Source organism: Cyclopterus lumpus, chromosome 17 (assembly GCF_009769545.1).
Source record: "Cyclopterus lumpus isolate fCycLum1 chromosome 17, fCycLum1.pri, whole genome shotgun sequence".
Taxonomy (NCBI): domain Eukaryota; kingdom Metazoa; phylum Chordata; class Actinopteri; order Perciformes; family Cyclopteridae; genus Cyclopterus; species Cyclopterus lumpus.
The window spans coordinates 1,457,337-1,482,872 of record NC_046982.1 but is presented as its reverse complement, the minus strand read 5'-3'; the positions used below and the strand labels follow the sequence as shown (position 1 = coordinate 1,482,872).

The 25,536-nt window shown below is 44.7% G+C and overlaps 1 protein-coding gene across 13 annotated transcripts in view; it reads right to left on the bottom strand.

Annotated features, from left to right (window-relative positions):
- depdc5 (DEP domain containing 5, GATOR1 subcomplex subunit) overlaps positions 1-25,536 on the bottom strand; it is a 25,775-nt gene extending 239 nt beyond the window's left edge. The window contains exons 1-42 of one of the 13 annotated variants that reach the window (XM_034555725.1): positions 24,815-25,536; positions 24,644-24,731; positions 24,512-24,558; positions 23,445-23,530; positions 23,282-23,365; positions 23,147-23,196; positions 22,779-22,848; positions 21,894-21,972; positions 21,736-21,797; positions 21,586-21,655; positions 21,439-21,511; positions 21,081-21,184; positions 20,896-20,970; positions 20,038-20,172; positions 19,874-19,935; positions 19,721-19,794; positions 18,117-18,186; positions 17,988-18,024; positions 17,184-17,304; positions 15,854-16,077; positions 15,149-15,349; positions 14,203-14,338; positions 14,006-14,097; positions 13,622-13,669; positions 12,452-12,635; positions 12,175-12,335; positions 11,793-11,913; positions 10,394-10,561; positions 10,089-10,311; positions 9,179-9,315; positions 8,991-9,087; positions 8,725-8,787; positions 7,052-7,149; positions 6,701-6,781; positions 6,300-6,432; positions 5,788-5,905; positions 4,779-5,018; positions 3,669-3,838; positions 2,545-2,716; positions 2,407-2,467; positions 989-1,071; positions 1-904 (exon numbers count right to left, since the gene is read on the bottom strand). The exon at positions 1-904 is cut by the window's left edge and continues 239 nt beyond it. In XM_034555725.1, coding sequence (XP_034411616.1) covers positions 606-904; positions 989-1,071; positions 2,407-2,467; positions 2,545-2,716; positions 3,669-3,838; positions 4,779-5,018; positions 5,788-5,905; positions 6,300-6,432; positions 6,701-6,781; positions 7,052-7,149; positions 8,725-8,787; positions 8,991-9,087; positions 9,179-9,315; positions 10,089-10,311; positions 10,394-10,561; positions 11,793-11,913; positions 12,175-12,335; positions 12,452-12,635; positions 13,622-13,669; positions 14,006-14,097; positions 14,203-14,338; positions 15,149-15,349; positions 15,854-16,077; positions 17,184-17,304; positions 17,988-18,024; positions 18,117-18,186; positions 19,721-19,794; positions 19,874-19,935; positions 20,038-20,172; positions 20,896-20,970; positions 21,081-21,184; positions 21,439-21,511; positions 21,586-21,655; positions 21,736-21,797; positions 21,894-21,972; positions 22,779-22,848; positions 23,147-23,196; positions 23,282-23,365; positions 23,445-23,530; positions 24,512-24,558; positions 24,644-24,731; positions 24,815-24,872 — 4,755 coding nt within the window. In that variant the 5' untranslated portion in view covers positions 24,873-25,536 and the 3' untranslated portion in view covers positions 1-605. The other 12 variants (XM_034555732.1, XM_034555729.1, XM_034555726.1 and 9 more) reach the window with 12 other exon arrangements.

Below are 25,536 nucleotides of genomic sequence, written 5' to 3'. Positions count from 1 at the left end.
CTCATTTGAGCATAATTAGCATATCGAAACATGGTTTTGGGCATATTTTGTGAGGTCACAGATGAACTGAAAACAAAAATGCTTTTAGTTTATAATTTAGAGTATAATTATTGGATTATTAAAGAAATACTGTTGATCCATTGAGTATAAAAACCTGCTGACCTTCAGTACTGGCACACCTCAACAGCGTTCAGGGGGCGGGGCATATGCTCCTTCTGAAAGGCCCAGTGCTAGTCATTTTGATGTAGACTTCTTATTTTTGAATTGTTTCGTCGATGATACTTGGTTATTTAATAATTACTTTGTCAAACCAAATTCTGTTTTTCCCCAACATAACCCTGCTAGTGACTCTACTGGCTTGTTTATGGGATGCGTTGACAGTTGGAGGGTGTCAGGTGGGTGTGACACAGAACCTGGTGGAAGTTGAAAAGTGTCTGGTGCTTAACAGGCAGAGTTCCTGTTTCACTGGTTCAGAATCAAACATTTAATACTGGAAACTTCCCAAGAGTTAATTCTTATCAGTCACAGACCCGTGTGTGACCTGGAGTCCAACATGTCGCTGGATAAATAAAGACTAAAGTGTTTCCGTGACCATCGTGTTGTCGTCAGGGAGCGCTGGCGTTCATCTTCTCCTGGCAGCCGTCCCACAGGTGGAGCAGCCGGTTGTCCTTGTTGGCGCAGAAGTCCGTGAAGTCCCTGAGCAGACGGTCGGCGAGCCTCTCGTCGCCAAGCACGCCCGTCCTCCAGGCCTTGGTCAGCATGGTGTTGTAGGCCCAGTAGTACCCGACGCGCTCCTCGCCGCCATACGGGCCCTGGCTGTTGGAGGTGGTGGAGTTTCTGCGTCTGCGCTGCTGCCCGCTCGAGTACTTCCTCTTTGAGTACGGCAGCTGCAGGAACACGGTGCCTGGCGGAGGAGAGGCAGGTCGAAGCTCAACAGAAGTGTGTGTGTGTGTGTGTGTGTGTGTGTTGATGTTGTGATGTCACTAACCTGTCACGTGGATGTACTGTGGCTTGTTCTCAGAGGGGAAATTAGAAGAAGAAGCAGAAAACTTGTCGTGCACGAAGCCAAATCTGGTAGAAGGAGCACAGCATTTGCACAGTTTGTCATAATTCAGACAAACTATGTGGTCGGGACACAGAACATACCATGTCGCAAATTGCATGTAAATACATTCAATTTGACAGAATGCATTATCACTCAAAAATATTATATATTATAATAGATTAATTGGAGCTAGTTGGATAACTTGATGATTCCAGCTATATAGCTATGGCAATATAATCATCAATGGAGTTCTTTATAAAAAAAATATAAAAAAATCTCAGATATCATTTTGTTGATAGACATCTCGTTTAAAGCCTGCTAGAAGATGGCTGATAGTAACTAGTATGCTAGTCAGTTATTACTAACATGTTAAAGGTACACTATTTCATACTGTTGCTACATCACATTACAGTAACAGTACAATTACTCTGTGGTGTCTCTTGGTGCACAATGTACACAATGTATCATTACACCTGCATACAAAAGCACACGTTGGTAGAGCGCAGGGTCTCCATGGATACAGACACCATGGCGACACACTTCTAATGGACCATCAGTGATGCTTGGGAGGGCTTATACATTATGGGATTACACATTTGATAGATTAGTTTTTAGGGGACAATACTGCACAGCATACCTGTACACTCTATCTTGAGCTGAACTAGTTACCTAATGATTATAATGCCTTGGCTGTGTAACTGGCAATTGGCCCAGCACTAAGCCCCACCCCCTGCTGCTACTCAGTCAAGCTGTCAGTTACCATGGAGCCCACACTGTCACTAACTGCACTCACTGAAGAAATATTATCCAATACATGAGCTGGAGATCCAGGCAGAAGACAATGAAGGAACGACAGTGGTAGTTCTTTACTCACTGTCACACTCAATAAACCGCAGCACATGTATACCTTTAGCTAGCGTAGCATAGAAGTGCTAATGTTACAGGTTTTTCATTTAGACACATATATATCTCCTTCCAACCTCACTGTGTAACCACGACCAATCCACCAAACCAGCCTGAAGAAACTCTGGAACCATTGATGAGTCTACGGACGATGCTGCGTTGTGATTGGCCAGTCTGCTTTTGAGTCAAGGCCCGGGACAGTTATTATGTTAGACCACTAAAAGCTATCATGTATCCTACCAAGATAGCTGGGATGCACTCACAAATGGAAGGTTCATTAAACTGGTTATGTATCCAAAATAGTTTAGAATGTGTAAATATATGTGTATGTATAACACAGTTAAGATAATACAACTTTTGTTCGCTCAAATAGATTATCCTTTGAGTGATAATAACATCTCGACATTCATGTGCTTACAAAATAAATGTGTCATTGTGACACAAACAACAACAACAACCTGTAGAGTATGGCTTCCTGGAAGAGCTGCATCCGGTCCCAGTACGTCTCTGGTTCAAAACCTGTTGGTTCAAACAGACAGATGTTGGGACTGAGCCGTACACACACAGACAGGAAGTCAGCCAGGCGGCGTCCGTACCTTCGAACAGGTTGTCGCTGGCGTTCTTCAGCAGGCAGTGGACGTTCAGAGGGATGAAGAGCTGGGCTCTCAGGGGATCTCCGTACAGGTACGACGTCAGCGCGAATGGAACCTCCAGCACGGGGACCAGCAGGAAGCCGCAGGAGGCCGCTCTCCTGTGCCACCCTTGGACCTGGCACATGAGAAGTGATTCAAAAACAGCAGTTCGGTGTTAAACTGCACCTCCCCTTGGATCTGGCCTCTTACTTTGTGACTCCACTAGGACAAGCTGTACGTCTTTGTGACCAATAAAGACAAGGACACTGCCATCATGGAGTCCATCCTCCCCTCCTCCTCCTGATGCTTGATTACTAGCATCCTTTTTTCATTTCCTCAATGCTTACGTGTCACTAGCTGCCAGACAACTAAAACTATGTTGTTGCTCCGTGTTTCCTTGTGTTGGATACAGAGAAGTCAGGGTGTGTTTGAAAAGTCTTGATCGGGAGGTATTAGTGTCAGTGCTCCACCGGGAGGGGAACCAATTTCACATATCATTTCAAGGCCGTATAAAGCCTTTTGGATTCATTGCCTCAAGTGATGTAACGTGAGTCAGCGTCTGTTGGAGCTGAAGACGACAAGTTTGAAAGTGAAATTAATGCTCGAGGATACATCGGCCGCTACTGGCATATCATCCACATGTCTGACCAAGCTGCATTGTGGGTAATGTAAGCACGGGTTCAGACCGGGATAAAAACAGCAGCCATCATTATAATTATAACAGTGCAGTGATTCGTAGCTTTGTGTACTCTTATCATGTTTGTCTTGTTGTCTGTTGATTGTAATGTGTGTGAAGATGGATGCCTCGCTTTCTATTGCGAACCCAGTCTACAAATAAAAGTAACCTAACCTAACCAATGGCGCCATCTTGGAAGCGTAGCAACCTCCAGGTAAACATGGTCGGGACCGTCAGCTACTATCCACCGACTCAGCCATCCCTCAATCAGAAACATCCTCTGATTTAGGATTTAGCACCTTTAACTGTCCCTCATGAGTGGGTTCGCTAATCTATTCTGATTGTGTGTCTCTTGACATGTGAAGAACGACTTTTGACCATTGACAGTTAAGCAAAGAGGACATAGAGATACCATCTCAAAGAGCACTGCAGCAGTCACGGCCATCCAGTGCAGCTTGATCTCAAAAGCAGAGTTGAGGGAGAAGTTCCCGTGGTAATAACAGCTGCACCACTCGGTTCGGTCACTGCGGTTGTTGACGTCCACGTCCAGAGTGACCGTCTTCTGCTCCGGGACTGTAGCAGCTGGGGGGACAGAGGGAGCACAAAAAGGGGAGATAGGTGGCATGGTGGGCAGGCAGAAGGAGGAGAGCAGGAGATTAGAACAGCAGGAAGTTGTGCATTATAGGTTATGTAGGTTTCCTGGTGTAATAGAGAGAAGCTAGAACAACAAATAAGCCATGAATGCAGCCAGAGGCTCATGAACAACTTCAGCTCACCATTGTTCCAAGACACCAGGTGTCAGATGGAAAGCATTCATCTTGCAAAGTTGTTGCTTTAAAGAACATAAGCATTTAGCATTCTAAATGTGCTGAGTGAAGCGCTGAGCGGTCACACGAAGCAAGAATGGAGGCGAAGAAGAAAGCCGGTCGCAGCACGCCGTGTTGGGACACCCACCCATCACTGCTCCTGGGTCAGCGACACACTCACCCCACGGCATGCACAAATAGGAAGGGGCGGGGGATCCCATCGAGACCAATCACACAACACTCATCATGTGCTACACATTGGAGAACATATCACCAGCTGTTCAGCCCCCCCAGGAGCACTGGGTCCAGCATCTCGGTCACACAAAGATGACGTGGATGATGAATAATATGATGTTATGAAGCAGTTCTGTGGTGAGTGTAAGAATCCCACTATGTGAGTTGGAAACCTATTTGTTGGAATGGTGAGTGGTTGTTGTGAATATGTAAAGCTCATTATTTGTTTTAAATCTGGGAATCATTTAGAATATTTAGGGGGGGGGGGGTGCTTTAATAATCAGCAGCAGCACCGGAACAGCCAATTAAGATTTCTGTTAGGATTAGGATACCTGACCAAGAGCCCTTGAACAAGTGCACCCTCTGTGCTTTGTGTGATGTAAAAACTAGACCCAGACAACTCAGTTTAGACTTGTGTAGGATCTGCATCAGACTGGATTAAGGAGGTGTGGGCTGTTAGGGAGGACCTGGGCTGGGTGTACCTAGCAGTGCGGCGGCCTGGCTGCGTCCTCCAAAGCTGCGGCTGAAGGAGCTGTGCCTACTTGCGTAGGAGGCCGGCCGGCTGGGCAGCCAGGGCAGCAGGAAGGCGGGGAGGTCGCAGGGTCGCCACTCCTCCAGCACAAAGGCCACCTCGAACCACTTCCTCTGGAACAGAGCAAAGTCCTCCAGGGCTGCAGCGGACCAGACCCCAGTCGCCATGGAGGGAAGCTGGGAGGTCGGGCCTGCAGAGGAGAGGACAGCCAGGAAGGTCACAACAACACCCAGTGGATTGCATCTATAATTACCTGACATTAATTATAGATGTTGTGGCAAACCAGGGGAAACAGAAAGCCAGGAGGAGGAATCCCCAAGCTGAGGTTGGGAGAGATAATAGAGCTGCAGCAGTTTGAGCAGGCAGCACTTCAGGAAATGACGTCATCACGACTGAGGCAAACGCTCGGTCGTGCAACTACCAAAATAATATTATAAATATATAAAATAGTTCACTGACAAAAGTACTATTTAAATGTCTGGGGATTTTGTACAAAGAAGGCCAATTTGTTTTCAGATGCTTTATATTTTGCAGCCAAATCAAACTCTTTACAGGACGTTCACAGATTGTTAGAGATAATCACAATCCTGGAGGTTGGTTGATGGCTTTTGGCCGGTTTTGATTCTTTACAGATTCTTGGCACAGCATCTATGGTGCCTAGCACGGGTGTAAACAAAGCTTACCACCAAGAGGCTGGAAAGAAGACCCCCGGTGCGGGCAAACCAAACGGATCACCTTCACCACTAGGGACCAACCGCAAAGAGTCCCCTCTCACTCTGAATAGTGGAACCTCCCCCCCGCCTTGAGGTGAGGCTGAAGGACAAAGACCTCTGATGGGAGGATTCTTCAGGTTAAGTTGGACTCAATTCCTTTTTCCCTGAACTTGTAAATGACACTATGTTTCCTATTTTGTTGTAAATCTCGCCTCCAAGACCCCCCCGGGTTGACACAATACATACAAGTAGGAGCAGGTGTACCATCCTTCTCTCCCACGATCCTGTAGAAGTAGAATCCGTAGACGAAGGTGCGCATGGCGTCTCCAGAAGCGTGGCCCACCACACCTTCATCCAGCATCTTCTACACAAACCAGACAAATGGAAACATTGCACAGCTGACCAAACAACGTGTGATTATACGCTGTGTTAATGCATTGTGTGTGTCCTTGAGCTTTAACACATGTTTGGAAAGCATGTCCTTTCTTAGCAGTGGGCCAATGTACAACATACTAACTACATGTGACATTTTGAGTTCATAAAAGCAGCATTCAGTGGTCGTCTCTCAGCGCCACCGTTGTCTGGTTTCTTTAATCCACACACAAACCAAACTGGAGAAACTAATTGGGGTGAGGAGCAGGAGTATTTCCAGGAAAAGAGCAGCGACTTCCTGTTGCCTGGCAAACAGTGACAATAGGACTCCAGGACAGTTCGGTTAATAATCTTACTGGTGTAAAGTTGGCACATGTAACTCTTACCTGCATGATATCCACAGCCATCCCCTGTGTGGCCACGCCCTCTACATTGTTAACCAGCCAATGAATGACCTCTGCGCTAATGAAGCAGTTGAGTGGGAGGCCTTTCTGCTCCGGCAGCAGCTGCACACCCGTCCTGTAATACCAGAGGCACATATATATATATATATATATATATATATATATATATATATACACTTCTAATAAAGGGTTCTTCACCTTTCTCCCCGTGAAAAGGTTTTTTCTGGTTACAGTAGACATGTGAAAGATTGTGATGGAGCAACTGGTTTTCTTAACTTTCAAAGCAGCAAAAGCCAGAATATGGGAGTGGACACGTGAATGGTTTTAGACCCACTGTAACTCAAACATACCAGGACCTGAACGCACACAACAGTGGCTCTTACGTGGGATGTTTGATGGCCTCCAGGATCTCCATGAGTGTTGAGGAAGAGGACAGAGAAAGGGCTCCCACTGCAGACTGCCCACTGTGGACAGATATCCCCACAGGTCAGTGCCATACCGGTTACTGCTCAGGCAGACCGTCCTAAATTCATTATCAAGTTATTATAAGCTATTCTCGTTGGTTCGAGGTTTTGAAGCATTTACTGGTACATTTGAATTGAGTAAAATGTTATCATCACTTTAATGTAAGATGCCATTTAGCTATGCTATGGTGTCCACATTTAAAGTGTCCTGTAATCCTTGATATTACCCTAATCCTTTATTTAAAGCTGCAGTACAGAAATAAAAGGCACCTGGTGTCTGAGGTGCTGCTGCTGGCTGCAGTCTCCCCTGCAGCCGTCGCTGCTGGCTGCACTCCTTTCTCTGCAACATCGCTGGCTTCAGCAGGCAGCTGCACAGGTACAAGTGCTTCACTCAGTTTGCCGTTTCATGTAATAGGTTGACTAAAGAGCACATTATCTCTTTCATTTATCCACTGTGGATATCAGACTTTGAGATTTCTGCCGCTACACCAAGACCGTGGAGGTGAACTCAATTCTGCTTGTTCTGCTGGCAGCATCGAAACATATCATTTAAAAAGTGTCTCTTTTTCAGAAACAGTGTTGCTGTTACTATGGGTAAGCCCCATGTGTTTCCTGTGGTCTATCCACTGTGCAGGAGACACCGTTTAAAAAAAGACACATTTTCTGTTGAATTGTTAAATGCTGTGAGACCACATACACAATCCCATTCATTCAGTGAGGCAGACACCTCAGAGACAGACATCTTGAAACCTGGATGAATAACAGATATCATCAGGAAACAGGAGAAGGCCTGGGTCCACTTGTGTGCCAGAAGGTTAGAGACACCGGGACCACACGACATGTATTACTCACTGAGTTTAGCATTCAGGCCGTTCAGTCACTGAACGTCTTATAATGACGCCCTTGAAGGGGATCAATCTTTGGCTCAGTATTGTTATGATATTTTAGTTTCGTTCAACCGGTTAGGATCATATTCAGGAGATACTATGGTATATGAACCCCTGGTAATTAATATTCTTGTATTATTCTAAAAATATCCAGGTTTCTACATCTGACAGTCACTCTAATTTCTGTCCTGAGTCAAACTTTAGCTCATAGACGTCCTGGCTGCAGTCAAACAGTCTTCCTAACTGAGTGAAGTATCCGAGTGTCAGCCATGATAAGAGATGCTGGAAGTCTCTAAATGTGAGGGAAAGGTGCTTCAACCTTTCCTTTCTTATCTCCTTTAGTCATTCCTATAAACTACACATACAGTGCACACACTTTGCCTACAGTATGCTCAGAGTTCAAATTTGAGAAGCTGTTAAAATATTTTTGACATCTAATGGCACTGCATTAAAAGGACTTTCATCAATCTAGATAGTTTGGTTGTTGAGTGGTGCAGATGTCTGCCTTCTCTCCAGGATAATGGGACACCTTGTTGCTAGCACTTTCATGTGGGGGCTATGGTTGAAAGAAAACAGGGCCTCCTCTTAAGATGAAAGGCACGTTATTGGAAAACTAAAGAATGAAAAGGGAACTTTAATCTTTTTTGGAAATACAGATAATACCCCACTACGTCAGACAATCATACAACTTTGCATGATGTTAACATTGTTGTCAGTGCATTACACCTCACTGTTTGACATATGTTTGATTTCTGAATGTTTCAGCTGTGGAGAACTGCCTACAGCTTAAATCCTCACAATGGTACTGAAAGGATTACATGTGATCCTGTTGTGAGAGTCCAGTGTCACTACCGACCAGCAGCCACTCCAGCTTTGGGGGAAACACAGTGGAATCTGGCGGGCCATAGCAAGTCAAGCATCATGTGACTAGCACACAGAGGGTTTATGCACACCATGCACATGCAGCAATGCAGAGGGATTTAGAGGAGGGGAGGCACATGTGGGGACGGACACACACACACACACACACACACACACACACACAATGTTACTGACCTGAGAGTGATAGATGTAGGAGGAGCGAGGGCTACGTATAAAATCCAAAATAAAGGCAGCGTCCTGTCAGCACGCAGGAAGAACATAACCCAGGATCAAACACCCAAAGCCCAGCAACAGGACCAGAACAGAGCATGGGGGACAAACGCAGATGGAAGGAGAGAAACAAGAGCAGAAGCACCACACCGAAACCAGCAAAGAAACATTTTATCCAAGTATGTGTTGGCGATTAACATACACTCCACACACCCAGCAAAGATGCTCACCTTGCGGGGGCTGTCCACATATGTGGGCGCTGTGGCAACACTTGAGGGCTCACTGGCAGCTGTTGAGGGCTTCGCCTGCTGCTGATCCTCCAGAGACCTGGGAGGAAGCAGAAAGAATGCTGTTAAAACTGATTTGTGTGGCTCCATCGCTCACATCACGACAACCTACAGTACCAGAAGACACTCACTTCTGGTTCTGCTCCATCTCCAGTAAGGCCGATAAGGCCGATGTGCCTTTTTTGCCGTGTGGGGGCACCAAAGGCTCTGTGGGGTGCGGTGGGAGAGGACTGGTGACCTGCAGTCCTTTCATTGCTGTGCCCTTCTGCTATGTGAGAACCAGAGCGAAAGAAACAGTGGAGAGTGTCCACGTCAGCGTCTTTAGATACAGCTAATACAAATGTTACCAGAGCAAATGTGAAGAGGTGTTTGTGGCTGCCACTACCACCGTTTTTTAATCAGCTGCTCACATTACCAAAGTTTCACGGGTGGACAACTACGATGGCCTTCAGGTAATGTCAAAACTAGAACCTAGTGTGGCAGACTCCCTAAAGAGGACCTGCTCCCTATATAGACATAAAGGGCTCATCGAAAACACAACAATTCTTAGTTTCAGGTGGTGATGCACAATTAATGAAAACATAGTTATTAATATTAGATTCCAATCCAATAGATACCATACATACATACACACACACACACACACACACACACACACACACACATATGTGTGAATATATAAAAGGCAATCATTTTGCAAAAAAGCTCCTCTTAATCATAATATTATTATATATTATATTATTGGTTATTAGTCATGCATTTTAATGTTAATGCTGGAGGGGATCAGGATGGAACTATTTTCTGTTAGGTAGTAAATATAGCTATCAGATAAATGAAGTGGAGTAAAAATACAACAGTAGTAAAGTAGATGCATAAAAACAAGACAAAAAATATATTACATTCGCGGAATGATTAGTACAGCACAACTATCTGGTTCATTGATATTACAATATAGCAGTGACATGTAAATCCAAACAGCTGTAAAAGGTGTTGTCATGAAGCGTGTCGTGTGCAGCGTGATGTAAACTAGGAGAGCCTCACTCTGATGATCCTGTCGGAGCGGTGGCGACGCCGAATGCGGTTCAGACCCTCCAGGAAACGGATGAAGCCATCCAGCAGGACCCAGTCCCCGCTGCCACCCAGCCCGGCACCTGCTCCCTCCCCATAAACATCCCAGTGCCCCTCCCCGTCTGCCACCCGCCTAGCTCCTCCGGCTGGCAGCAGGAGGAAGCGAGTCCTCCAGAACTTCAGAGAGTCGATCAAACTGGAGGCAGAAGAAAGGCATAATGATGCTCTCACCGCGTGTTTACGAGGGAGTCAACAGTAGATAACATGTTGGTGTGTACCTGAAGTCCTCAGAGCCAGCAGAGCAGATGTACTGGTCCAGGTAGTTCCACTTGTATTCCTCCAGTCTCTCGTGGCCAAACTCCACCCAGCAGGACACAAAGTGAGCATCAGAATGTGGTGGACACAGGCTGTAGCTGTACTGGATCTGTGCCGACTCGTACGGGTACCTAACACACACACACACACACACACACACACACACACACACACACACACACACACACACACACACAGGGTCAAATAGGAGCACACACACATCAGGGTCAAATAGGAGCACACACACACACACACACACACACACCAGGGTCAAATAGGAGCACACACACACACATCAGGGTCAAATAGGAGCGCACACACACACACACACACACACACACACACATCAGGGTCAAATAGGAGCACACACACACACACCAGAATCAAATAGGAGCACACACACACATCAGGGTCAAATAGGAGCACACACACACACACACACACACACACACACACACACACACACACACACACACACACACACACACACACACACACACACATCAGGATCAAATAGGAGTTCCTTTTGCTGGTCAGTATTTCTTTTAAGTAGGTAAAGACATTGGAGAGCTGACAGCAGGTGAGGGACACACACACACACACACACACACACAGCTTTAAAAAAACTTTAACAGGAGTATATAGTTTATAATGTGTATAAACATAGAACTGAATTGAATAGATTGTCTCCATTGTTTTAAAGGCAGGGTTGGTAATCTTCTTCAAAAACATTTTTTTTTACAGCAATCTAATGCTCTGATACAAACCAAGAAGGAACATGATACCTGTGGCTGTAGCAAAAAGCCCATCCAATGATTTCATTTGACCCGAGTGTAAGTATTGGACGGGTACTGTGACTGACAATAATCGTGTTTGTTGTCCACGTTCATTATGATCATTTTGGGGGGAGTCTTTTTGGATGGAGGCCTGAAGAGATGGACTGTCAATGTTGCTGACTTGGCAACTTTCTCTCTAAATGTAACAATGTTAGGAGCTAGTGCTGCTACTTTCATTGGAGAAGAGTTGCCAACTCTGTGCTGGATTTTTCAGTTTGATAGATAAAAACATTTTTAAAACTCTTGCTAGTTTCTCAACCCTGCCTTTAAGGGGTTAGTTAGGTTACACCAAAGCCCCCCAAAAGCATTAATAAACGAACTGATCGAGACTGCAGTAGACCAGCAACTCCCCTGTTCTGCGAGGTAAAATTGCTGTTTTTTCAAAGAAGTCTGGTCCTAGATAACAGTTTCACTTCCCCGTTGGAAACGGTTGACTGATGGCAAGGCAACGCAGTGGAAATACTCTAAATATAGCGTGCACTTAAACTGATATTGATTTTTTTTAGGTGCCGCCAGGTGTACTCACTTGGGCAGGTAGCGAGTGACTGTGATGATCTTGTCTTTGAGGCAAACCTTATGGAAGGTCCGGCCCATACTGAGCCAGTAAACGGTCTCCTCCTCCTCTGCTCGACGCAGAGAGACCAAACCTGAAACACCAAGAAGACAAAGGACACATACAGTCACCATGAGTCTGTTGAAGGTCTTTTAAAAGCTGCAGAAAGGCATTGTGGGAAACAACTAGATGATGAGAATCAGGGGCGACAACAAGACTTCGGTCGTACCTAATGATCACAAACTAACTCTGAGAAATGTTGTATGATTACAATTTGATGTGAGAATACAGTGGACAATAACAAAATGTTAAACGGTTACATGTATAAAAAACAAAATGTGAAACATGAATTTACCTCTAGAATATAGAGGACTGCTGCCAAGGGGTGTGGCCACAGTGGGCTGTGGTTTCCTGTTGTTGGTTTGGACGATGATCTGGTAGCCTTGCATTAACCTTTGACAGATAAACTCCTCAAACACCTGGGACGCACTCATCACTGGGGCTTCGTACTCCCGCCTGAGGAACAGATAAACACTTCATGATTTGCATATTGCTTTCAACCATAAACTACAATAGTCTTACAACGTTGGTTGTACGCTCTACGTGACTGACAGGAGCCAGTTGTACTCTACCTCTCCAGGTCACTGTGGGGCAGCAGGTCGTAGCAGCCTTCGGTGTAGTCGTTCTGGAGCGCCTGGCGATCGGGGAAGTAGTCGGTGGTGAGGGGCAGGCAGGCTGGCGTGGTCAGAGACTTCCAGTCCACCCCCACTGTGCAGCAGAAGCTGGGCACTGTCGGGGGCGCAGACAGCAGCAGGGCTTCAGGAGCACCCACACCATACACAAACACACACACACACACAAAAATCCCCACAACAAAGACAAATGCATGTACCCAGAGTAGAGAGGTACATGTATGTGGGGAGGTGGATATACAGAGGAAGGGGAAGCACAGGGGGGTGATAAGTAAAGAGAGGAGGGGAGAGGATGAAGACATGGAGATGGAAAAGAAGGAGTGAAGATGAAGATACAAACAAACAAACAAAAAAGAAAGTAGAAGAGAGGGGAAGAAAAAACAGAATGTGTTACTTTCACTGGCCTTGTTGCCCCAGCTGGTGATTCCTGAGGGGCCTGTGGTTGTAGTGCAGTGATCAGACATGCAGATTGTGTCTGTGATCGCCATCGCTCACAAGGAAGAAGTGAAAAATGTGCCCTGAGCTCAGCAAGGGTGTGAACTGTAAAGTGACTGAGTGAATTTAAGCAGAGAAATCACATCGTGCAAACATACATGGAGTGCGCAAACCCTTAAAATACTGTGTGAAAGAGACTTGTTTGAATTTACAGTCAATCAAGAGAAATATACGAGGCATGCCGCCATGCAGGAATGAGATATACGAGGCTTGTTGGGTGCAGACAGGTCATGGTGAAGGAAAACAATGGTAGGGATAATTAATCGGAGGAATTTAAAATCTCATCATGACAAATAAGATCAACAGAAGGCCCAGAGAAAGAGAGAAAGGAGTGGGACAGAGACAGTGAGGATACAGAGGGAGGAGAGGTGACCCTGAGCCACATGACCTGTAAGAGTCCTTTCTACCTGCGACCCCTGGAGACAGACACCCAGAGAAACCTGCCTGCCAAAGCTGAATAAGCCCTCACAGGTTGAAGAAACCTCTGAAGGTTTATTGGCAGTATCAGTATGGAGATTCAGAACATCAACCCGATCCTGAGGTTTGGCTGCATGACAATATTTGTTACTTAGCGATCGACATGTTTGGGTTTTTGTAGGGGAAAGATGGACTCACTTGGATCGGCACCGCTCAGGGATAAGTCTTGCAACGTGTTGAGAGCTCCTGTACAGAGATTACAATATCTTCAAGTATTAAGATGTCCTGTTAACACCCAAAGACATTTCATTAATTATCAGGTATGACAAAGGAAAGCAGCAAATCCTCATATTTGAGAAGATGGAACCTCAACATTAGCATTTTTGCTTAAGAAATGACTGAAACAATTGATTCTTTGTCAGTTAGCAACTTGTTTCTTTCTATCAATTAATTGATGGATCTTTTTTTACTCTACATAGCTTCCCATTTTATTTCCTCAAAGGATAAAGCTAGCATGACGACACAAGGGTTACAATACTCAGTATGGTTAAGGAGAACAGTGTTCTTGAGTAGACTTATCACCACTGTTGTGGCTTCCTGGACTTCCAGTCAACTCTTCCATCCCTCCACTAACGTAAAGGCCGTTCTCTCCTGCATGCCTAGAGGTTGTGCGCCTTAAACAATGAAGAGAAAGAACAAGCATTCATCTCATCGGCTGTGCTTCCAGCTAAAGTTCTTCACATGGGAGAGACTTGTATTTCATGTGGGAGGAGTCTAACCTTCCAGTGGCCTCGTGATAGGCCAGCTCCAGCAGCTCAGCAGAGGTGTGGGCGGGATCTTTCTGCTGGCTGCCCTGCAGTTCGGCCATGTTCTGTCTGGTCTGATGATGGATCTGGATTGCTTCTCCAGATGGACCTGAAGAACAACAGTGCACACATACGGTCTGATGCTTGGATAACCGCCAGCATTGCAGTGCTCATTTGATTCGTAATCTTCCCATTAGCTGTTGATTGTTCTTGTGTGGAAGCGTTAAGTTGTGATGGTGGCAAGTAAACAAAAACATTTCAGTTCATCCTCTGACAAGAATAGTGATATAGTACTTTTTCTAGAAATTAAATTAAGAAATAGTACAGTAAATTGAAGATTGAGGTTTTGACTCACTCATATCTAAAATATGTCAGTTTATGTCCTACATCTAGTTCAAACAAATGTACTCTAATAAAGCTGCAATATATTCTACCTTCTAGATCAGTGGTTCTCAAATGGGGGTACGTAAAGGCACTCCAGGGGGTACGTGAGATTTCTTTCAAATATATTTAAAATTGGCATCTATTCAAAAATCCTTTAAAAATAGTTATTTAATACATAAGTGTAAGTTGATGCTGTATTACATCTTTATTTCAACCAAAGATGGCAGGGTACTGGCTGTAGAAATATTTCACAGAGGGTGCACCACTGAAAAAAGGTTGAGGACCACTGCTCTAGATAAACAAATCACGTTACAATGTTGTTGTTTTTGTTGAAATAGTTTTTCGGGAGGTGTTATATACGATCGCTTCGGAGGCTGCATTTTGACACCACAAACTCCATCATCCAGAGTGATCAGAAATAGAAGAATGTCAACTCACACATTAACTAGGTACACTAAATTGCTGACTGCATGCAATTCTATTCAAATTTGCCACAGAGGGTTGCAAGTGTTTTCACACGGCCATGTTCCCCTACCGACAGGGAAGGTGTGCATCCACCGCCGACGGTTGGAGGTGAGCTTCATGGGCATTCTGGATGGGGTGAAGGGGTTTATGAGTGCTCTCTGAGGGGTGTAACCTCCTGGGCGGATGTGCAAAGTGGACTCAGCGCTTCCAACTGTGAACCTGCCCGGGGCACTGGAGTCCCGCTGAGAGTCCATCATCTTCTCCAACAACTCTGAACAACAGAAAAACAAAAAAAGACCAGATGAATGGGATGGATGAAGCACACTTTATCACATCCCTTGATCGCATTTTCCCTTAAAGAGATATTTTTATTTTACACAACGACACAGAAAAAGTAACCATCCAAGCAACCCATGTGTTCTGTGAGGTAAAATGACTGTTTTTGTCAAAGGAGTCTGATGGCTTCGAAGAGAGCGTAGATAACGGCTTCAGTTCCCAGTTGGAAAGGGCTGTCTGACGGCAAGGTAGAGGTGAAAATATTCTAAATATAGCGTACAACCTAATGAAATTGATTATTTTCTGTGGCTAAAATACATTTAGCTGCTGCGCCCGTCCATAGAAGAACATTGCTTTTCTTTGACGCTGCTACTCCTGTCTGTTTCTACAAACTCGGGGCGTGCCAACTGCCATCTAGTACCGTAATACACTGTCTAAGGAAGAGTACCTCATTCAACCCCACTTAAAAAACTATCCCTTTAAGATCTGGAGGAGGTACCTCTGGTGCTGGTGTATCCCAGGGAGCTGCTGACTTCATACTGGACGAGAGGAATGCGGGGTATGAGCAGCATGTTGGACACAGGGCCCAGACTATCATCAGAGGCCAGGCTACGCTGTTCCTCTGGACCTCCAGAGCGAACAGGAGGAGACACGCCTATGCCTGCACTGACGTCCACCGAGCCCCAGCTCTTCCTCCCACTCGTCTCTTTGTCTCGACTCATCCTGAAAGACACAGAGTAAATATGTCACATAGTATATGGTGACCCAACAGTGCCCCAGAAGCAAGAACTCAAGCAAAAAACCTTCTTTACCAGGAAGAAACTGTGGGCAGAACCAGGCTCTGGGTGGGGGCCCATGTGCTTTGACAGGTTCAACAGACTACTGTTCAACAGGGATGCAGGTCCACATGGTTTACTAGAAAGGAAAGCTCTGTCCTCTGTGTTTAATGGAGCACAGTTTTTCTTTGGACCCGTATGAGTTACAGAAACATGTTAAGTAAGCAGGCAAGACTTTTCTACTTTTGTTTTGTGGACTTCGAGAAGGCTTTTGACCGGTTCCCTCTGGGGTTTTTGTGGGGGGTGCTGCGGAAGTATGGGGTGCCGGACCCGTTGCAACCTGTTATCCAGTCTCTGTACACTGCAGTAGGAGCTGTATTCGTATTCTCGGCATTACGTTCCCGGTGGGTGTTGGCCTCCGCCAGGGCTGCCCTTTATCACCGGTCCTGTTCGTGACTTTCATGGACAGGATATCTAGGCGCAGCCGGGGGGGTGGAGAATGTCAGGTTCGGGGGTCTCGGGATTGCTTCTCTGCTGTTCGCAGGTGATGTGGTCCTGTTAGCTTCCTCAGACCTTGACTTCCAGCATTCAGTGGGGCGGTTTGTAGCCGACTGTGAAGCAGCGGGGGTGACAGTTAGCACCTCCAACCTGAGGCCATGGTGCTCTGCTGGAAACCGGTGGATTGCTCAATCCAGGTGGGGACAGAGAGTGCCTACCACCAGCGAAGGAGTTCAAGTCTTGTTCACGAATGAGGGTAAGATGGAGCGGGAGATCGACAGGCGGATCGGTGTGGCTGCAGCAGTAAAACGGGCACTGCACCGGACCGTCTTGGTGAAGAACTCAATTTACTGGTCGGTCTACATTCACCTATGGTCAGGAACTCTAGGTTGTGACCGAAAGAACAAGGTTGGGGATACAAGTGGCTAAAATGAGTTTTTACCCTATCATTAAGGCTCAGCCTTGGAGATAGGGTGAGGAGCTCGGACATCAGGAGGGAACTTGGAGTTGATTTATTTTCTAAAGTATTTTAGTGTTGTGCAAACAGCAAGCTACCTGAAGTTGGTGCTCCTCTGAATCCGTGAAGGACCAGGCAGTCTGAACACCTGAGCATCGTAGGCGTCGTAGTCCACCTGAATAGGCAGGCTGTTTTCAGAGTCCTTTGGTGCACAGAGAGCTGGAAAAAGGATTAGCATCATTAGGACCATTAGGATTCATCCTCCGGGCCATAGATATCTGTACCATATTTCATTCAAAATGTTGTGAAAACATCACGGAAATACTATAAATAAAGAATGTCACACAATAACAAACTAAGAAGGGAGCAGTAGACCAGTATCTCCTGTGTTCTACGGGGTGAAATTACTGTTTTACAGTCTGGGCTTTAATAAGAGCATAGATGGAAATTAAAAATTCAGTTGGAAACTGCTGTCTGACAGCAAGGTAAACCGGTGAAAATATTCTAAATATAGTAAACACAGAGCAATATTTGAATTCCTTTGGATGTGTTTTGCTGCTGCCGATGTCATATTTTACAGATCTGAAAAAGAAGATGAAGTCTTGCATGCAATAGTCTTCTAAGTATTCTCATAATTAATAGTTAGTCCAAACTTGTTTTTTCAGATTATAAATATAAATATAAATAGAATTAATTCCATTTGCAGTCTTGTTACTACCGTTTACTTCCGTCACATTGTACAACACCCTTTCTTGATGAGGGCATCCCTGATCACAAAGATTCTGCTCAAAACTGGTTTTCTAGATAGCACAAATGTTCCATAAACCCTGAATGGAACCGATTCAAGAACCAGAGCTAATGTGGTTGAAAAAGGGTGAGAGAGATAAAGGGTCACAACTTACTGTGTTCTTTGCTGCTCTTGAATTTCTCAGCATGAAGCTAGAAGAGAAATGTCAATGTAATGAGATGTTAAAACATACAAAACATTTTTTTAATCAAACAATAGTGCTTGAATAAAAAATTGAATGCACCTTGCGGCCAGCCAGTTTGATTCGAGGGGTGAAGGAACTGCAAGAGTTCTGACTTTTGGAGGTGTAGAAGCTGCAGGCGTGAAAGACAAAGAAGACAGATATCAATTTCACCTTTGTAGAAGATTTGAATTATATTAATCAGTCTTCTTGTTATCTCTGCCAGCAAAATCATGTGATCGGTCATGTGTATGTGTATGTGTGTGCATCACTGTGTCTTTGAGTATGTGTATGTGACCATGAGTGAGTGTGTGCACATGTGTGTTTCCTCAGCTTATGCCACTTTATGCTGCAGCCAACTGCATAATATTTTGGGTGAGCAGTTATGGCTGCATGCTCAAGGGCCTCTCATGGTTGCGTTGACTCAAACTTTCTCAAAACACCTTTTATTACCTGTCTTATACAGCCATTGAATGCCTGCTGACTCCTCACTCACTAATTCCATGCTAGTGATAAACACAGCTGAGTTCATGTTCAAGTGGAAAACATTTTGCTGCTCTGCACAGTGTGTGTTTGGCTAACAACTAACATAACTTCCATACACACTGCTTCTCTGCACTGTGTGTGTTTGGCTAATAGCTAACAGCTAACATAACTTCCATACACACTGCTTCTCTGCACTGTGTGTGTTTGGCTAATAGCTAACAGCTAACATAACTACCATACCAACACTGCTGCTCTGTACTGTGTGTTTGGCTAATAGCTAACAGCTAACATAACTACCATACACACACTGCTGCTCTGCACTGTGTGTTTGGCTAATAGCTAACATAACTACCATACACACACACACACTGCTACTCTGCACTGTGTGTGTTTGGTTAATAGCTAACAGCTAACATAACTTCCATACACAGACTGCGACTCTGCACTGTGTGTGTTTGGCTAACAGCTAACATAACTACCATACACTCACTGCGACTCTGCACTGTGTGTGTTTGGCTAATAGCTAACAGCTAACATAACTTCCATACACTCACTGCTACTCTGCACGGTGTGTGTTTGGCTAACAGCTAACAGCTAACATAACTACCATACACACACTGCTACTCTGCATGGTGTGTGTTTGGCTAATAGCTAACATAACTACCATACACTCACTGCTACTCTGCACGGTGTGTGTTTGGCTAACAGCTAACAGAACTTCCAGACACACACTGCTGCTCTGCACGGTGTATGTTTGGCTAACAGCTAACATAACTTCCATACACTCACTGCTACTCTGCACGGTGTGTGTTTAGCTAACAGCTAACAGCTAACATAACTACCAGACACACACTGCTGCTCTGCACGGTGTATGTTTGGCTAACAGCTAACATAACTTCCATACACACACTGCTACTCTGCACTGTGTGTGTTTGGCTAATAGCTAACAGCTAACATAACTACCATACACTCACTGCTACTCTGCACGGTGTGTGTTTGGCTAACATCTAACATAACTTCCATTTTGAGTGAAGTGTGTTCGTTGACGCCTTACAGCTCAGTGGGCGTCCAGCTGGGGAGTTATCCAATTGTGGTTTGTATTCATTCAATGACACAATACAGCAGTGGTTGTTGCAGACAAACCTGGTGGAGATCTGCGTTCTACAACATTCTAGTTGTACCTGTGGTTGATCCAATGAGGAAGGTTGTAGTCGTCCCCCACACGAGAGTCTCCAGGTGTTGTCCTGTTGTGCAGCTACAGAGTAATGGCTATCAGAAATCAACAGGTATATGGCCTAATGCACCAAAGGAGACTTACACTCTAAATATGTTACCTTGAATAATGGTACTGCGTGCAATGGCTGCTCCCCCATGCACACCAAGTCTACCCCAATACCTAGAGAGAGAAAACATACCAACATCGTCAACTTCATACAATTAACTTTTAATTCTCTGTCAAATAGATCTGGCCAGTTTGAAGTCTCGTTTCCACACTGACCGTTGTCAATCATACGCTGTTTGGTGAGAATCATAAGCAGACGGTCGACTTCAAACACTCCCACCCCGGGAGTGATGACCACTGACATCTGGCCGGTGCGGTCAAAGTTACGGTTGATGTAGTGCTTGTCAAACACTGTGGGAGACAAGGTGATTGACAGTTTCTCTTCTTGTCTTTTTTAGTTAGTAACCTGTGAAAGACTAACTTTGGATATGAAAGGACAGGTTGAGAATTTCACAAGGCGACATGTTCCAAATGTCACTGCAAAATCCCCTCTATTTGAGACTAACTAGCCACTGCAGATCAACAAGGAAGCTCTGTCTGGGGAAATAACAAGATGCAATATTCAGGGTTCCAGCTTTCTTCTTAAGAACCTTTCCAGTGATAACTACTAATACTAACACTAATAAATTCCTTGCAATGAAATGGAAAAGTGCAGTCACATTGCAGAGACAAATGCTAGCTTTTCTTTTAATTAGCCACTATTTAACGGCTGTTTTAGGCTCCCATTTCTTGTGTGGTTTTATTAGCATCCAACTCTCTCAATAAAGCCCAACACAACATTTTAACCCATTGATCCTTTACACAACATAACCAAAACAATCTGGTCCATAAACTACCATTTGAATGTTATTATGATCTTAAACATAACATAACCCTTTCAGATGGTAATGTTATCTATTTTGGGAGCTCTGACAGCAAGGACAATAGGAAAATGTTGAAATAATTTATTTAATAATTCTATTTTTCTTTTCTCACTTTCCATGTGTTTTCAATCCTACATTTATTTAACTTTAGTTAACTAAATAAACCTGCTGGAACAAAGAAAAAAAACTATTCTGGTATTAGTCTACTTACCGTTGAAAGAAAGGTTAATGGCCTCCAGGTAGTTTCCTTGAGCAGCAGTTGAGTTGTAACCAGGAGGAAAACCATCTGACATGAAAAAATAAATAAACACAAGACACACAAGGCAAGATTGTAATTCCAAAAGCCACCTGATCAAGAGATCCCCTCATCAGCCAAACACTTGACTCATTCAATACCTGCTTCTTTCAGCCGCACCAGGACAGGATACTGAATGAAGAGCTTCTTGATCGTGACTAGTAATGATGTCCACTCATCCCGTCTCTCATTCTGGGCCACGACCCTGATCACAGAACAGTTAAAGGGATAGTTGGATGTTTAGAAGCAGGGTTCTATGAGGTACGGTAGATGACGGGTGTCACCGTTTTACAGGCTCGAAAATACGTCCTCAGCTGTACATTACTTTGTCTCTGTGCTGGGACTTCTGTCTGTTTCTCCCAACTTTAGCAAACTACCATCAAAACATAAACCTCTGTCCTCCAGATTAACTTGAAGTAAGAGAAATAACTAAAAGCTATGAACAGTAACTATAGCTACCTGTAAAAGTCTTCATAAAAATGTCCTTCGTGATCCTGTCTGATAGACCCTCTCAGAATCTCAGGAAATTCATCTGAGGAAGATTATATTCGTATTATTGATAAATGTATCAATTTGCATCATGACAATGTAGGAAAACAGACTCACCAACAGTTTTGGCATTGTAGAAAGTACGGGAGAAAAGTACAACTGTCACCTCATGGCTGCAATTCTTCTCCTGTTTTAACAGTAAAAACACTGTTTTTGTTTGATGTTTTTTAGAACAAAGGCCAACCAAAGACAAAGAAAATCACAAACCTTCCACTTGGCGAAAAGGTCTGACAGGAAACCATTGACAGCCTTCTCAAAGTAGAGATCACCTGAGAGCAAGAATAAGAATAAGGCAAGAATAAGGCACTCAAGAGAGCCTTTATGGAACAAACTGACATCAGAGAGGTTAGCTGACATCCACTCACCATAGATGTCAAAGTCCCACATCTCACAGCTCATCTGGATAAAGATGTACACCATTGCAGATGTAGATCTGAACACCACCTGTGTCACAATAAACAACTGATGAAAAACATGAATAGATACTATAGTGACCAGGTTAGCAATGTTTAAGTCAGGCCTGATGTTGTTTTTAAGTATGAAATACAGCAAAATGCATTGGGAACCCCATCCAATTGGCTGGGTAATACATTGGTACTCTTTTCAAAGCCCCGACTGTAAAACAGTCATTTCACCCCATAGAACACAGGAGTTGCTGGTCTCCTGCTGCCTTCTTAGTTTGTTATTGTGTGATGTCTTCACAGAAATACTGCCTGCCTGCAATCGATGTGGCATTCTAGCCTTCCAAAGTCATTCATTTTTTTTATAAATGTGGCCAATATCAGACTCCTGAACTGACCCGTGTGTGCAAAAAAAACATAACAAAAACTTGGATCAACGGCTGCTGCTCTTGTACTGAGGTGTGAGTGGAGGTGGAGTCGGGGCCAGAAGGTGGGATCGTGTCCATGTTTGTGTCCACCGAGTGACTCCCAGAGCAGAACTGTGACACGTTCTGATCTTGAGGGACGGAAAGGTTGCACGAATGCCGATAGGACGGTTCAGACTGAGTTCTCGTTGCATAGAATTGGACCTGTATCTAATTTAGGACCACATATAAAGTGGCCCATATCAGAGGGGAAAAGATCAGAATCCATGTGACGTGCACAAACCAATTAGCCGTCAGTCTGAATGTAGCCTAGTAACAATACAATTCTGTGGTAAACTTTTAACCAACACCAATATCCAATCGCATTGTTGCAGAAAAGCTTTGTTTGGTGCATTTCAGCATCTGCTTCCAACACTGCTCTCACCCTGGTGTCTTCACTGATGTACCCGCAGGTCACTTTCTCTCCCTTCACCCAGAGTTCACTGGCCTGGGCTCTGGAGAATGAAACACATCATGAGCATGAACAAGCAAGGGAAAGCCGAGATGTAAACAAGGTCCTGATCTATGGAACTACACGCCTTCTTTTCTAACCGTAAACAAAGTTGCAGCAACATAACTGGGCCCTTTGTGTGCTTGCTTAGCCTTTCCACATGATGCATGTTGCTGCTTTCGGTGCTGCGCAATGTGCGCAGCCACAGAAAACGTGTGTACATGTTGATTCATTCCACATTCAAGTCATTCTGAATTAATTTCTGCAAATGGAGTGGAGAGAACACAACGTATGCTTCGTACCTGATTCCTGCAAACTCCACTTTCTGCGTCACATAAGCACACGTGCTCACCTGGAATAAAGATTGTAACAGTTGAATCCCCAGTAACTGTGCTGTTACACATTATACCCAGACACATAACCTCCACATATCCTACCAGACTCTTCTTTAGTCTCCACATGTCTCCTCTGCCGATGTACTGGTCCTTGAACGTCAGCTCCACCAGGTCCAGTGTCACATCCTGCGAGGAAAAGAAAACTATGAGCGATTCTGTTCAACTGGCAAATGGTGAAGACGCGACAGGGTCATAGTGAGCATACCTTTGGGTCGACAATGTTAACAATGACATCCTGGTAGGCACGCAGCTTGAAGGCTTGTGCTACGGTCTGGTCCACACTGATCGTCTCTAGACAAGAACAAAATATCCCTCATGAGTAGTAAACAGGTGAGGCAACCATCACAAACCTTTGCTTTAAATAGTGAATGGACTTCACATAATAATATAACTTTAACAGTCAATATGTTGTATATTATGGGAAAAGGAAGAATCTGACAATTATAGTCTTAATTCATCAAATAAGTTTTGGTCAATAAAATCAGAGAAGATAATGAAAAAGGCCTTTCACGGTTCCCTTAAGCCCAAGGTGAGGTCTTCAGATTGCCCCCCATCTGAGTATCTCCACCCACAGCTTGAGAACTACATTTGCAAAAGTACCCCATATGCAGACTGGGTTTTTCAGACTGGGCTTTTTCAGGAGGGGGGACTTAAATAGACAGGCGTTTCTAACTGAGAGTAAATAAGAGGACATTCAGACAGACAGTAAGAAAAAAAATGATCATGATGTGTCTCCTTTAACCGCTAATCAAAAAGCTGTCATGGGCTAACACCGCCAACAGGGAGGCTTCTGGGGACAAGCTTCTACTTCGGGGTCCCGGTGGGCCAGGACTTCCTTTTCTGTGTGCTGCTCGTTGTTTACACGCGGATTAGCAGCTTCAGATGAAAGACTGGGAGTGATGTGCCTGGCCGGATTGTGTCACAAGGAGCCATTTGTCCAAGCTCACTTTTTAAGCTCATAAAAAGCAGACTCATTGTGAGACGATGACTGGTGGGTTCATTGTTTACGTTTGGGCCAGTGCTCCACACAGACCATAAATAAACTAAAGCCTGCTGGAACGTGATTGGTCAATACAACTCTGACTAAAAATGGAAACCAGATGCTTCTGTTACCTAAATCTAGACCCGTTGTCTGTTGATAGAGATACCATATTCTGTAACACCTTTATGGCTTCAGTTCTGTAGCTTTGTTTTTAATGTTTGAATTATTATTAGATGAATTGTATCCAGCCTAATTGAATTCTCGAAATATAGCTACGATCATTAATTTACCTTTCTGAAGGTCCTCTTTCAGGCTCTTCACTTGAAGCAGGAGAGGACTGGGGAGAGACAACACCAGACTGGGGCTCAGTGGGGCACAACACGGAGTGGACAAGCAGCGGCCCTCTCATGGAGGAAGCTCACCTGTATTCATCGGTGGGGTGTGCGATCTCGATGATATCCCTCAGGCTGACTTGAGGGAAAACCTTTGGGTTGACAACCAACTCGTCATCTGCTCCAAGGAAAGAGTTCAATTGTAACACAATCAAAGAAACCCTTTCATTGTGGGGAAACGCATTGCATGATGCTGCTTACCACTTCCACCGAACCCTTTCTTGTGAAGCACAAGCTTGTATGACTTGTTGGTCTTCATGATGAACCAGCTGGGGAGTCAATGTGTGGCTTCTCAAAGGGGCAAGCAAACGGACAGGCGAGCTTCGGTAGGATCGGTGCTCATCGGCGTGCCATCCCTACACTCCGGGCTGCGCGGACTCATTCAACACTTTAGTCTCCACACGGGGTGTTCATGGAGGAGGCAGTGAGCTAGGCTAACTCATCCGACAGCTACATGTTGACTGGGATGAAGTTGTGAAGTGATACAACGTCACTTCAGTTCTCCGTTGACCAATGACGAGCCACGCGAACGGTCACTAGGGCACGTCCTGTCACACAGACCTCCAGCACATTCAAGAGCTATGGCGCTTTATTTAGGACCAACTTATTACACAGTAATAGATCGGTAGGAGCGCGTGAGCACACGTAGAATAAAGACAGCAGCGCCTCAGCAGTCTGTCAAAGTCCAGCAGCTCTCAACTGTTCTGGGACGGTGACAGAATGCTAGCCTCGCATGTCTAATTAGGGACAATTCACAGCCACTGGACTAAATTAACTAACAGCAGCCCCAACGTCTCAATAGGCATTCTCAATGAAAATACATCCACGTAGTTGTAATAAGAGAGAGTCGCTGTTTTCAGGAGGAACAAGAATGCGGTTCGCTAGCCAACTTTGACTAAGCTAGCTCACACACTGGTCCTACT